This window comes from Vitis riparia, chromosome 18, assembly GCF_004353265.1.
Source record: "Vitis riparia cultivar Riparia Gloire de Montpellier isolate 1030 chromosome 18, EGFV_Vit.rip_1.0, whole genome shotgun sequence".
In the NCBI taxonomy this organism is placed as follows: domain Eukaryota; kingdom Viridiplantae; phylum Streptophyta; class Magnoliopsida; order Vitales; family Vitaceae; genus Vitis; species Vitis riparia.
Window position 1 is genome coordinate 4,953,747 of NC_048448.1, and position 13,614 is coordinate 4,967,360.

The 13,614-nt window shown below is 35.3% G+C and overlaps 1 protein-coding gene across 3 annotated transcripts in view; it reads left to right on the plus strand.

Moving 5' to 3' along the window:
- The window catches only part of LOC117905962 (isoamylase 3, chloroplastic), a 59,482-nt gene that overhangs the window by 2,450 nt on the left and 43,418 nt on the right, over window positions 1–13,614 (plus strand). For all 3 annotated transcript variants that reach the window (XM_034818861.1, XM_034818860.1, XM_034818858.1), the window contains exons 4-8: window positions 134–291; window positions 1,773–1,866; window positions 2,796–3,032; window positions 3,331–3,435; window positions 4,007–4,111. In XM_034818861.1, coding sequence (XP_034674752.1) covers window positions 134–291; window positions 1,773–1,866; window positions 2,796–3,032; window positions 3,331–3,435; window positions 4,007–4,111 — 699 coding nt within the window. The remainder of the gene's footprint in view (window positions 1–133; window positions 292–1,772; window positions 1,867–2,795; window positions 3,033–3,330; window positions 3,436–4,006; window positions 4,112–13,614) is intronic.

Below are 13,614 nucleotides of genomic sequence, written 5' to 3' on the forward strand. Positions count from 1 at the left end.
TCTAATTGTTGCTTTTTTTGGTTAACTTCTTTGTCCATTTGCTACTCATATTTCATCTATGTTCAAGAGTGTTGAGTTATTTTCTATTCACAATTTTACGACATCCACATTTGCTCATTGTTCCTATTTCTAGGAAGAAGCCCCTCAGATAGCAGAGACAAGCCCATCGTTGAAAGTTTTACCAGGTCAGGCATTTCCACTAGGAGTATCAGAAGTTGAGAATGGGATCAACTTTGCTATTTTTTCACAACATGCGACTGCAGTCGTGCTTTGCTTATTTCTTCCCCAAAGGTCATAATAAATTCTCTCTTTGATTAGTTGGATAAAATCTATTGTGAATGTGAATGTTTCAATGTTACAAAAGTAACTTTTTAACAAGATTTTTCCTTTTGGTTTAAACTTTGATTAGTTGTTGTTTATTGTAGGTTGTAACTCTACCATATCTTTTGTTGGAAACTTATATCATTGTTTCTTTATTAATGTCACACCCTGCTCCAAATGACCCTCCCTTAGATTTAACTAACTTGATTGAGGACGTCTCTTAGATTTAACTAATGAATTAAGTGAGAATGGAGTAGATTTTTGGTGGTGTGATAATTGCTATTTCTTACTTTGCCTTGTTTTTTCTCTCTCCATTTTGGATTTATCTTTTATACTCCCCCATGCACCTAGGTTGCACCCTGTTTTGCACCTTTCTTAATGTATATTTTTTAGAAGAACCGTTCTCAATATAGAAACTATAGGTTTTTATCTGTGTCCTTATTTGCAGTGGCGGAAAAATTATGTCAGGAATGACATTAATGTATCGTCATAAATGAAGCAAAAATTTAAAATGAATAATGAATTCAAAAACTTAAATACTAAGGAACGATACATTTGTACAATATTATCATCATTTTCTTCTATAAAAATTTATGTTTTGAAATGTTTGCATGACAATCTTGTTATAATAAAGTAGTCAAGTGCTTTATGAATACATATGTATATATACTTAATGAATATATATATATGTGTGTGTGTGTGTATGTATGTACATACATAAATTCGATATATAAACTTAAATAAGTTTAGTAAAATATTAATAAATAATTCAAAGAATAAAAAATTGTCAAATTACATGTAGTCACATGTGACTTACTAATTATGAGTTTATATAAATACTAAAAAATTTTAGTTAGAAGACAGCATTTTAGAGGAATTTATTTTTTTATTTATTTATTTTCATTTCTTTTTACTTCCAAATTTATTGGGTCTCATGAGCAGCTCCCTTTTTGTTCCTCACATTTTTTTTTTCACATTTATTTTAGGAGGGGAAATATAGCAGTTTTTATTTTCTTTTCGAGGAAGGGCCTATTGTAACTTTCCATGTTTACAAGATTTCAGGGTGGGCATGTGGCCCCCTGTAAGCCTATAGTGGTGCAACCACTGCCTATTTGTGCACATGCGTCTCCATGTCTGTGTGTCTATGCATACAAAATGTCATCTAATTAATGTGGCTAATTATGTTTCTATTCTTGAAGTATATTGTGGTTGTGAATTTGTTTGAGTTGTAAGTAGATGGAGCTCTTTCCTCTCTCTCTCTCTCTCTCTCTCTCTCTCTCTCTCTCTCTCTCTTATTTTCTTTTCCTCTGCTGTATCCACCATGCTTTAAGTTTTTGTTCTGTCTGATGATATTTTCTTCCAGTAAAAGTTTTGTGGGCTCTCAAAATATGTAAACTCTCAACTCTGGAATACTTCCAAGTTTTGTTTGATGTAATGATGTATTTTTTTAGGGGAAGGAAAGACAGGATGGATGACTTGATGGTGGAGCTGACACTGGATGCTGATGTGAATAGAACAGGAGACATATGGCACATATGTGTTGAGGTAGTCTTGCTATGAGGCTTCTGAAAAGACAACCTTTATTTCTGATGTTATTGGTTATAGGGTTGTTTTCCCTGTCTGGCATGTATCAACTTTTTCTATCCAGCACAAGGATATGTGTTGAAATTTCATAGAAATTGTTCTTTATCCTTATATCGGCATCAAGCTGAATAATATTTAGGTTGTGAGTGCATGTTGTGATATCCTTTACATCACCTTTACTATTGTAATTTATGCTTATGCACCACCACATAAAGTAGCTACTAGTGCAACTCTAATTTTAACATTGCTTTATTGATTTTCTTGTGTAATACATAGTCTAGTTGGAGTTATTAGATTGGTGACTAATGCCTGCGCCCTACCGAGAGTGGCAATATGAAATTTCACTCCAAGGTAAACCAAATTTACTTGAAAATGTCCTCTTTAAACCTCAATGCACTTCAAGACTCTCTAGTCTCAATTATCAGTCCTTGCACTTGAGATTGTCCTTCTGGTTGAGAGGAACCAAGCTCACTAGTAATTTTTAACAAATTAGGAAATATCTGACTTTGGTATCTTCCATGAGAAGTTCTAAATGATACCTTGTTATGAGATATCTGAAAATGCTGTAGGATTAGTATGAAAATATTTCAGAACTTTGTGGATTAATCGCAATGGAGGGCATGCTAAGATTGAGTTGATTAGATTTGGTGTTTATTTAACTTTTACTGATGTAAGTATTACTTATTAGTGAGCAGAAATCGCTGTAAAAGCACCATTGAGTGGATTCCCTTCATTTGAGTTGGAACATGTTGAAACCAAAGAATACTTCATTTACGCGGAGAAAATTAAATTGTTAATATTGCTTAGCTTCTTCTTCTTTTTTTTTTTGAGATATTTTATTGTTATATTAAATATGCTTGATGATGTTTATGGTACTTCTATAAACGTAGGATTTGCCTCGGAGCAATGTTCTTTATGGTTATCGCATAGATGGTCCTCGAGGTTGGCATCAAGGGCATCGATTTGACAACAGCACAGTGCTCATAGATCCTTATGCAAAACTAGTTGAAGGTCGCCGATTTTTTGGGGATGCTAGCAATAAGTGGTCCAAATTTCTAGGAACTTATGATTTTGATAGCTTGCCTTTTGATTGGGGAGACAATTACAAGGTTCCAAGTATACCTGAGGTAATTTAGTGGGGCTTAAATGCATTATCTCAGTTGTGACATGCAAAAGAAATTCTTTTTCTGCATATGTTGTCCTACGAGATACAAATCTGACAGCTCTCTCTCTCTCTCTCCCCCTCCCTCTTCCCCCCCCCCCCCCCCCCCCCCCCCCCCCCCCCCCCACCCCCCCCCCCCCCCCCCCCCCCCCCCCCCCCCCCCCCCCCCCCACTTTCCAGTTTGTGTTTTAGTTGTACACATCTCATGTCTAAGTGCATCTTTGTATATCTTGACCTTATTATTTTTGCTATTGTCTTTGCAGAAAGATCTTGTTATATATGAGATGAATGTTCGTGCATTTACAGCTGATAAATCTAGTGGATTGGATCCAAATGTCCGTGGCAGCTACCTTGGTGTGATTGAAAAGGTAATCACTTTTCCTCTGAACTGAATGACATTCTCTAGAATCCTCAACAAGTATTCACTTCTATACCAGACTCAAGAATGTCTTTAGCATGGAAGGTCTAGCAATTCTAATACATAGCATTCACTTCTATACCAGACTCGAGAATGTCTTTAGCATGGAAGTTCTAGCGATTCTAATGCAGGTCATAGATGATATTGATCACAGGAACTATGTAGTGATGACTAAGATATGGGTGTTGCTGTGATCATGATATAATTTGTTGATGTGGTGACCAAAGATGTAACACAATATAAGAGTAGAATACAGATATCAGATGACATGGATTTTTTAATCAGTAAACCTTCAACAACCACAAAGAATTCAACTACTCAAATACTCAAATTCCTCTATAAGATCTATATTCTTTGAATGGCTCACTATTATGATTCCGTATGGGTTTGTATTATCCTTACATTTGTTAATTTTAGATTAAATGATACTTATCTGTATTGTTCGACAATTTTCATATGCCATAATTATCATTTTAATAGGACATATAACATAGTCTTCTGACTTTTCTTTTCCTTTAAAGATTCCACACCTGCTTGATCTTGGAATCAATGCAGTGGAATTGCTGCCTGTTTTTGAGTTTGATGAGTTCGAATTTCAGAGGCGCCCAAACCCTAGAGATCACATGGTAAGTTTACGTGCTCAGCTCATGTGCTTTGGTTTATAATATTTCCTTAAAATCGGAGCTATGCAATGGTTCCATTTTATCATAGCTTTCCTTTCTTCATATTTCTTTTCTGATAATCGTTTTTTTATTGTAACTTTACCTTCTTCATCCTTTGCGTCTGATAGTTATAGCCTTGTTTGTTGTAGTATGCTTAGGGTTGAAAATATTCCAGGTAAATTGCAAAAATATTAATAAAAGAAGTTTCAGGATTCCAATTTTCTTAAGGAACTTGGACTTTTTTCAAGGATTAATGGGGCTGTGTATCTTGCTCTATTTTATATTTGTAACATCAAACCCCTTCCACCAAAAAAAAAAAAGAAAAAAAAAGGAAAGAAAGAAGTAATATAAGTCCCTTTTTAGGCAATGATTTAGTTTGTTGATTTGCAATCAAGATTTATAATGAATGGAAACATGGAAAAACTTAAGCATCCTTTTATTGCCAACATTTGTCTCTCCTATACAACTTCCCACGAGCATGGTGGCATGGAATTCTAATGGGTTTCTTTATTTCTTATTTTCCTTTTTTATTTATTTATTGGTTATATGGGTGTTATAAAGTGCATAGAATTTTATAATTAATACCTTTCTTGAAAGGTTATTATTATTTAACAGTATTATTATATAGAAAATGAGAATTAGAATACTTTCTGAAGAGAATTTTATATATTTCAGTAAAATAAAAAATAATGGAAATAAATCGGTGAAATAGGTTGTGAGGGTGGGTTACTTCTGTCATTAGTCGGGTTTAGGTTTAAGATTTCAAACTCGTGTAATTGTGTAAACCTATGTAATAAGTGGGTTGGCTTTCGGTTCAATACATGGGTGTTACTATAAGTACTTTGCTTTAAACTCAACAGATTGCCCCACACTTGATAAGTGGTACTGAACGACTGTCTGAAAAATATGGGATTTAAGGCAAACCTATCAGTCTCTGGCATACAGTATCGAACTTCAGTTTTGATTCCTTGGCTTTTTAAGAGGATTGATAGAAAACTTCTTTTGAATAGCTTTTGAAAAAACGGTGCCTCTCTACTACCAATCGAAAAATGGGTATTGCTCAAATACCATTTGAATAATAACTAAAAGTCCAATAAAAAACATCCAGATGGGGGGTGAATGGGTGATTTAAAAATTTTAAGAAATATTTATTAATTATAACCAACTTTTTACCTTAAGATATTAGAGATGTCCAAAATAAATGAATGGTTATAACTAGAATCTTTAGGTATATAAAAATATGATTTTTAACGTTTAGGATACCCTATAATTTGTTAAGAGGTAATATAAGTGTTAATATCTGAAATATCTATTGAGGTATGTTAGGAATAATAAAATCATCTAGAATAATCAACCTAACAAACTCAATAACAACCTAACAAATCAATCTATCCAACATCCTCAAAATTAATCCCAACAATTCAATTAAACTATACAAATAAAATATCTACAAGAATAAATAGATATGTATCTTTTAGGAAAACTCTATAAGATGTTAGGAATAATCAATCTAGCCTATTATAGGGAATTCAAACAAAATATAAAAAATAAAAGAATATAGAAATGAGCCACAAGATTTTTTATGTGGAAAACCCCTGCAAACTGTGGAAATAAAAAACCATGAGGTCTAAGACCTACTAATTTAAATCCACTATTCGAAATCTAGTTACATGGATTTACCCAGCCTCTCTACCTTAAAGATTACTCTCCAACACCTACAACTTGATCCACGTCCGTGACGCAACAACTCTTTGTTACTCCTTAGTAGATCATTTGGCTACTTTGAAGGAATTACGATCTTCAACCAACAATTCAAAGATTCAAATCCTTGAATGATAGATGGGGAATGGTGTGCAATTGAGCTTTTTCTCAAGGAGTCTCTTTCTTAAGAATGAGAGGTCTCTAAAATCCAAGATTTCTACAATCTCCAATCTCTTAGCTCAAATCTCTAACCCTCAAAGGGTTATAAGAGAAGTCTATATAGGCAAAAGCTAAAAGAGTCCCGGTATCTTAAGTTTCCAAATTAGAGTTTGAGTGAAATTCATTCAAAATCCGTTTCTAAACTCAGTAGGACTAACATGACCATTTTTGAGTGGCCCCCGCTTCTTTTGAAAAATCATTTTAAAACATTTGAAGTTCAAAAATAATACCAAACCTTTTATACATCAAAGAAGCCCTATATGCCACAAGCCAAACTTTTTTAGACATACATGCAATTTCCTGATTGGACGAACAACCACCCTTGATCTTCAATGGAGAGCAAGTCTAACATCTAAAGAGACTTTTACGGCAAAAAATTGATTGGAACAAAATTGCCAACATATAAACAAAACTCAATGTCCTAACAGTTTTAATTTGAAACTTAATGTGTATTTTTTTTTTTTATAGGTAAAACTTAATGTGTATTGTTAACTTTTATTGTTATTTACAAAGTTGTAGAGGTGGTATTAGCAATAGAAAGTTGAAACTCAATATAAGCGTTTCCAAATAGGATAACCATCTAAGGCTAGCATGTCTCTATGCTCAAATCCACCAAGAAAAAAACCGTTATATGACTGGGAGTTTTCAGGGGAAAAAAAGGAACAAGAAGCAACCTTGGCCCCTAAAATGAAATAAAATATTTTAATTGGAATTTTTATCAATCTTTTCTTATAAATTTAATGTTGGTGGTCTCAAATTTTGATTTTCTTTTTTAAATTTCATATTTATTTTATGAAATGAATGAGAAAGGGTTATTAATTTTTGGAATTTTTAGATTTAATTAAATAAATAATTTAATTATATGGTTATATTCAGTTATATATCTTAATTTTTGATAAATTTTAATGTTATGATTATTTTCAAGCGGTCGGAAAGATTAAAACCGCTTTAGGGTTAGGAAGTGTTTTTTTTTTTTTTTGTTGTGTCAAGTCACAAAAACGATTCCCATTATTAAGCTACACTTATTTTAGAAGGTGACAAGTACACATGAGTCAGAGAGGACATGAATTTTGGAGGTCCTCTATCTCCAAGTGCGTGAGGATACGATGAAAGTTAAGATTCCAAGAAAAAGGGGAAGAGATGCGGACCTCTCTGTCTCAGTCAAGTTTGCTTTGGATGGATGCGGACCTCTATGGTTGACCGCAATTTATGGCCCAAACAGTCCCTTACTTAGGAAGGATTTTTGGGTGGAGCTTTTAGACATTTTTGGCCTATCTTTTTCGTTATAGTGTGTGGGCGGTGATTTTAATGTCATAAGGAGAAGTTCAGAAAAATTGGGAGGTTCTTGTTTAACTTTAAGCATGAAAGACTTTGATGGTTTTATAAGAGAATGTGAATTGCTTGATCCACCTTTATGGAACGCACCATTCACTTGGTCAAACATGCAAGAGTCTCCCGTGTGTAAGAGATTGGATCTATTTCTTTACTCAAATGAGTGGGAGCACCTCTTTCCTCAAAGCCTTCAAGAAGTTCTTCCTAGATGGATATTAAATCATTGACCTATAGTTTTGAATACCAATCCGTTCAAGTGGGGCCTAACACCTTTTAGGTTTGAGAATATGTGGTTGCAACATCCTAGTTTCAAGGAGTGCTTTAGAAGTTGGTGGAGAGGCTTTCAAGGAAATGGGTGGAAAGGTCACAAGTTCATGAGGAAATTACAATTTGTTAAGGCCAAATTGAAAGAGTAGAATAAGCTTTCTTTTGGAGAGCTAAATGAAAGGAAAAAAAGTATCCTGAATGAAATAGATAACTTTGATGCCATTGAGTAGAAACATGAGGTTTTCACTTCTGAACATTTAGTTCAAAGAGCTTTAAGAAAAAGGGAGTTAGAGGAATTAATTTTGAGGGAAGAAATTCATTGGAGACAAAAAGTTAGGGTGAAATGGGTTAAGGAAGGGGATTGTAATTTAAAGTTTTTTCATAAAGTGGCTAATGGTAGGCGAAATAGGAAATTTATCAAGGTGTTGGAGAATGAAAGAGGCTTAGTGTTGAATAATTCCGAAAGCATCACAGAGGAGATTTTACTTTACTTTGAAAAGCTCTACTCGAGTCTTACTGGAAGTCTTGGAGAGTTGAAAGCTTAGATTGATCCCCTATATCTGAAGAGAGTGCGTCTAGGTTGGACTCTCCTTTTACTGAAGAAGAGATTTCTAAGGTCATTTTTCAGTTAGATAGGGATAAGGCGTCGGGGTTTTACCATTGCAGTGTTTCAAGATTGTTGAGAAGTGATCAAGGAGGATTCAGTGAGAGTGTTTGCAGAGTTTCACAGAAGTGGAATTATCAATCAAAGCACTAATGCCTCCTTCATAGTTTTGTTACCCAAAAAAAACATGACAAAGAAAATCTCAGACTTTAGACATATTAGCTTGATCACTAGTCTCTACAAGATAATAGCCAAAGTGCTATCAGGGCGTCTAAGAGGGGTACTACACGAAACTATCCATTCTACTCAAGGTGTTTTTGTTCAAGGGAGACAAATATTGGACGCAGTTCTTATAGTCAATGAGATAGTGGATGAGAAAAGAAGATCAGGAGAGAAAGGAGTAGTCTTCAAAATTGACTTTGAAAAGGCTTACGACCATGTGAGTTGGGATTTTTTGGATCATGTGTTGGAAAAGAAGGGGTTTAGTCCTAGATGGAGGAAATTGATGAAAGGCTGTTTGTCCACAGTATCTTTTGCAGTCTTAGTGAATGGAAACGCTAAAGGGTGGGTCAAGGCTTCTAGAGGCTTAAGACAAGACGATCCTTTATCCATTTTTTTGTTTACTTTAGTCACAGATGTACTGAGTAGGATGTTATTGAGAGCAGAGGAAATAAATTCGTTGGAGGGTTTCAGGGTGGGTAGGAACAGAACAAGGGTGTCTCATTTGCAATTTGCAGATGATACTATTTTCTTTTCTAACACTTGTGAGGAAGTATTGCAGACTCTCAAGAGTTTATTGCTAGTGTTTGGACATATTTCTGGGCTTAAAGTTAACCTTGACAAAAGTAATATTTATGGCATCAATCTTGAACAGAATCAACTTTCTAAGTTGGCCGAGCTGCTTGATTGCAAAGCTTCTGTTTGGCCTATACTGTACCTGGGTCTTCCTTTGGGACTTGTGAGGAAGTATTGCAGACTCTCAAGAGTTTATTGCTAGTGTTTGGACATATTTCTGGGCTTAAAGTTAACCTTGACAAAAGTAATATTTATGGCATCAATCTTGAACAGAATCAACTTTCTAAGTTGGCCGAGCTGCTTGATTGCAAAGCTTCTGTTTGGCCTATGCTGTACCTGGGTCTTCTTTTGGGAGGGAATCCCAAGGCTTGTGGCTTTTGGGATCCAGTGATTGTGAGGATCTTGAGGAGATTAGATGGGCGGCAAAAAGTTTATTTATCTTTTGGAGGTAGGATAACTCTTATCCAATCTTGTCTCACCCACATGCCTAGCTACTTCCTTTCTTTGGTTAAGATACCCGCTTCAGTGGCTGGAAAAATTGAGAGATTGCAAAGGGATTTTTTATGGTCGGGGGTTAGGAAAGGTAAAAGAGAGCATCTTGTTAGTTGGTATGTAGTGTGTAATCCGAAGGCAAAAAAGGGGGATTGGGATTTGGGAAGATTTCTCTAACGAATCTCGCTCTCTTAGGGAAATGGTTATGGAGGTACCTTAGGGAGGGTTCCGCTCTGTGGCATTAGGTTATTTTAAGCATTTATGGATCACACTTCAATGGTTGGGATGCCAACACTATAGTCAGATGGTCACATCGTTGTCCTTGGAAGGCTATTGCACAAGTCTTTCAAGAGTTTTCCAAGTTTATTCAGTTTGTGGTAGGAGATGGGGAAAGAATTCGGTTCTGGGAAGACATTTGGTGGGGTGTCCAACCTTTGGGATCCCAATATCCAAGACTATTTAGAGTAGTCACGAATAAAAATATTCCTATATCTTCAATTCTTGATTCTACTCATCCCTTCTCTTGGAACTTTAATTTCCTCTTGAGATAGAAGATTTAGAAGGCCTCATGCGGTCACTTGATTGTTTGCATTTATCACCTTCGGTTTTAGATGCGAGATCCTGGTCTTTATCTACTTCAGGGCTTTTTACGGTCAAATCTTTCTTTCTTGCCTTATCCCAATTTTCTGGTTCTCCTCCAGTTATCCCTACTAAGTTCGTTTGGAATTCTCAAGTCCCTTTCAAAGTCAAGTCCTTTGTCTGGTTAGTAGCACACAAGAAGGTAAATACTAATGACTTGCTACAATTGAGAAGACTCTACAAAGCTCTTAGTCTTGATATTTGTAAGTTGTGCATGAATCATGGAGAATCAGTAGATCACCTTTTCTTACATTGCTCTTTGACGATGGGGTTGTGGCATAGATTATTTCAGTTAGCCAAGACGAATTGGGTTCCCCCAAGGAGCATTTCCGACATGTTGTCCATCATATATAATGGTTTTGGTTTATCTAAGAGAGGGAGAGTTTTGTGGCAAGTTGCGTGCATTGCTTTAATCTGGGTTGTATGACGGGAAAGAAATGCGAGGATTTTTGAGGATAAAGCAAGGTATTCAGAGAATCTTTGGGATTTTATTCATTTCCTTGCTTCTCTTTGGGCTTTTTGTTCCAAGGTTTTTAAGGGGATTTCCCTTAATGTGTTACAACTTAATTGACTAGCAGTGTGTAATTCCAAAGGGTTGGTCTAATCTAGAGAGGTTGTTTGTTTTTACATTGTATTTTCTTGTTTTTGTATTCTTGTAGTTTAGTTTTTCTTTGGTGGGAGGATTCCTCATCCTTCTCTTGTACTTCTTTTTTGGATCAATATATTCCTTTGTCGTTTCCTATCAAATAAAAAGAAAAAGGGGAAGAGATGTTGATGATTGATGAAATAGGAGAATTTCTGATTGTTACAACTCTGAAAAATTTTGAAATTGGGAGCTTAGAGGTTGTGAGGATATATCTTTTGTAGAACAAGACTCAAGGCTGAAGACTAATAGTATATTTCATACATATCTAGAGGCACATACTTACATTTGTATGTGCAATTTATAAAATTGAGTTTGAAAATATAAATTAATATTTGTAATCCATCATTTTTTGATATGTTGCTACATGATTTCATTCAAATACAAGTGAAATACATCTTATGATACGGAGGTTTGGAGCAATCTAATTGATGTAGGACAACCCTAGGATGGTTGCCTACACTCAAGGGTAGGTGGGCTAGGGTTTTATTTTTAGGGTGTAAGGAGAGGAACAAGGAATAAATTTTATGGTAGAGAAAATTGTAGGATAAGAAATAGAGAGAAAGAAGAAACAATGAAGAAAAGATGGAAAACCTTAGAGTCTTACTAAGGCCTTCTAGGAGTCTCACCTAGAAGAAAATCAATGGAGTCTCACTATTGAGGGTTGCAACCTTGCAATGAAAGAAAGTATAATATTATTCATCAAATTCATCCCTTTGATTTACATTGATTAGCCTATTTATAGGCTTCTCTAAGAAATCCAAAGTCTATTAGGACTCTAATAACCTATTATGATTCTGATTTTAATTATAACATTCAAAGTCTACTAGGACTCTAATAACCTATCATGACTCAAATTCTAATTATATTATAACTCAACTAGCTAATCCTAATTAGACTCCAACAAATACCAATCCGTATTCAATTCTAATTAATATTAATCCCACTTAAAGTTTACTTAGGTCTTCCCTTTCTTCCTTGAATAAACTTTAAAAGGCTTTCCCCCATCACTAATCCTTGACAAATGCTTGTCCTTGAGCCTTAGTTCAGAAAGAATACAGATTTGGTAACAGCAGATCAGTGTCATGGCAGTGTCAATACCCTGGTATTACTGGGTTGCATTGTTGGGATGATCCATTCTACTCCAAATTCTTTGCTTCAGATATCTTCGTTAAAAAGCTCATCTTCGTACAAGAATCAGACTAGTAAAGTATGATTGAACATATCTAATATGAAAATTCCCTTTTACAATAAGTACATGTTTTTTTTTTTGTGATAATTAAAAGATAAAGTAAATGCCACATGGATGTACTATGGTTAAACAAAAATTTGGTAAATAATAGAAGAATCCAACTGGTAAATCATGATTAAACATATCTAATATTACAATTTACTTTGTGATAACATGCTGGTTTTTTGTTTGACAATTAAATAACAGAGTAATTGCCACATGGATGTACTATTGTCATACCAACCGACAACTGGATGTGCTGCATGACTACATCTGAATACCATTCTAAATATGCACACAATTGTTGCATCATAAACCCCTTGTAAGATTTTTCCCTGTCTGTGGTGCTGCTTGTTTATTCTTCACACCACTAGTTGGAAGATTGAAGGCTGAACCTTTTTTCCATCAAATAATTATTTGACAGTTTGAACTTGTTGAGAGAGAGAGAAAGAAGAAAAACCTTAATTCTCATTAATGTAATGATCTACTTACAATTGAGAAATATATATATATACAAGGCTAGGAGTCCTAACTACCATACATGTATCCTATATTAACAAGGAAAGGTTATATACTATAAATACATTATATTCAACACTCCCCCTCAAGCTGGAGCATATACGTCATATGCACCAAGCTTGTTACAAATATATTTAATCCTAGGACCTCTGAGAGATTTAGTGAAGATGTCAGCTAGTTGATCATTTGAATTAACAAAACTTGTAGCAACACATCCTGATGCGATCTTCTCTCTAATGAAATGACAGTCAACTTCAATATGTTTGGTCCTTTCATGAAAGACTGGATTGGATGCAATATGTAATGCGGCCTGGTTATCACATATGAGTTTCATCTGTTCATCCTTTCCAAATCTCAACTCTAGAAGAAGATGTCTCAACCATATGAGTTCACATGTTGCCAAAGCCATAGCTCGATACTCGGCTTCAGCGCTAGATCTGGCCACTACATCTTGTTTCTTACTCTTCCAAGATATTAGATTACCTCCAATAAAAACACAGTACCCTGAAGTGGAACGTCTATCTGTGGGTGAGCCAGCCCAATCTGCATCTGTGTAACCAACAACCTGAGTATGACCTCTGTTCTCGTACAACACACCTTGGCCTGGTGTACTTTTGATATATCGAAGAATGCGGATTACAGCATCCCAATGGCTATCACATGGTGACTGTAGGAATTGACTAACAACACTCACAGGAAAAGAAATGTCTGGACGAGTAATGGTGAGATAGTTCAATTTACCTACGAGCCGTCGATATCTCCCGGGGTCTCCTAAAGGCTCCCCCTGTCCTGGTACAAGTTTGACATTCGGATCCATAGGTGTGTCTACCGGTTTACAGTCTAACATACCAGTTTCTTCCAGGATGTCTAAAGCATACTTCCTTTGGGAAAGGACCACAGCAGAACTGGATTGAGCTATCTCAATTCCCAAGAAATACTTGAGTTTCCCCAAGTCTTTGGTCTGAAAGTGGGTAAAAAGGTGTTGCTTTAGTTTCTGAATACCATCCTGATCACTGCCTGTAATG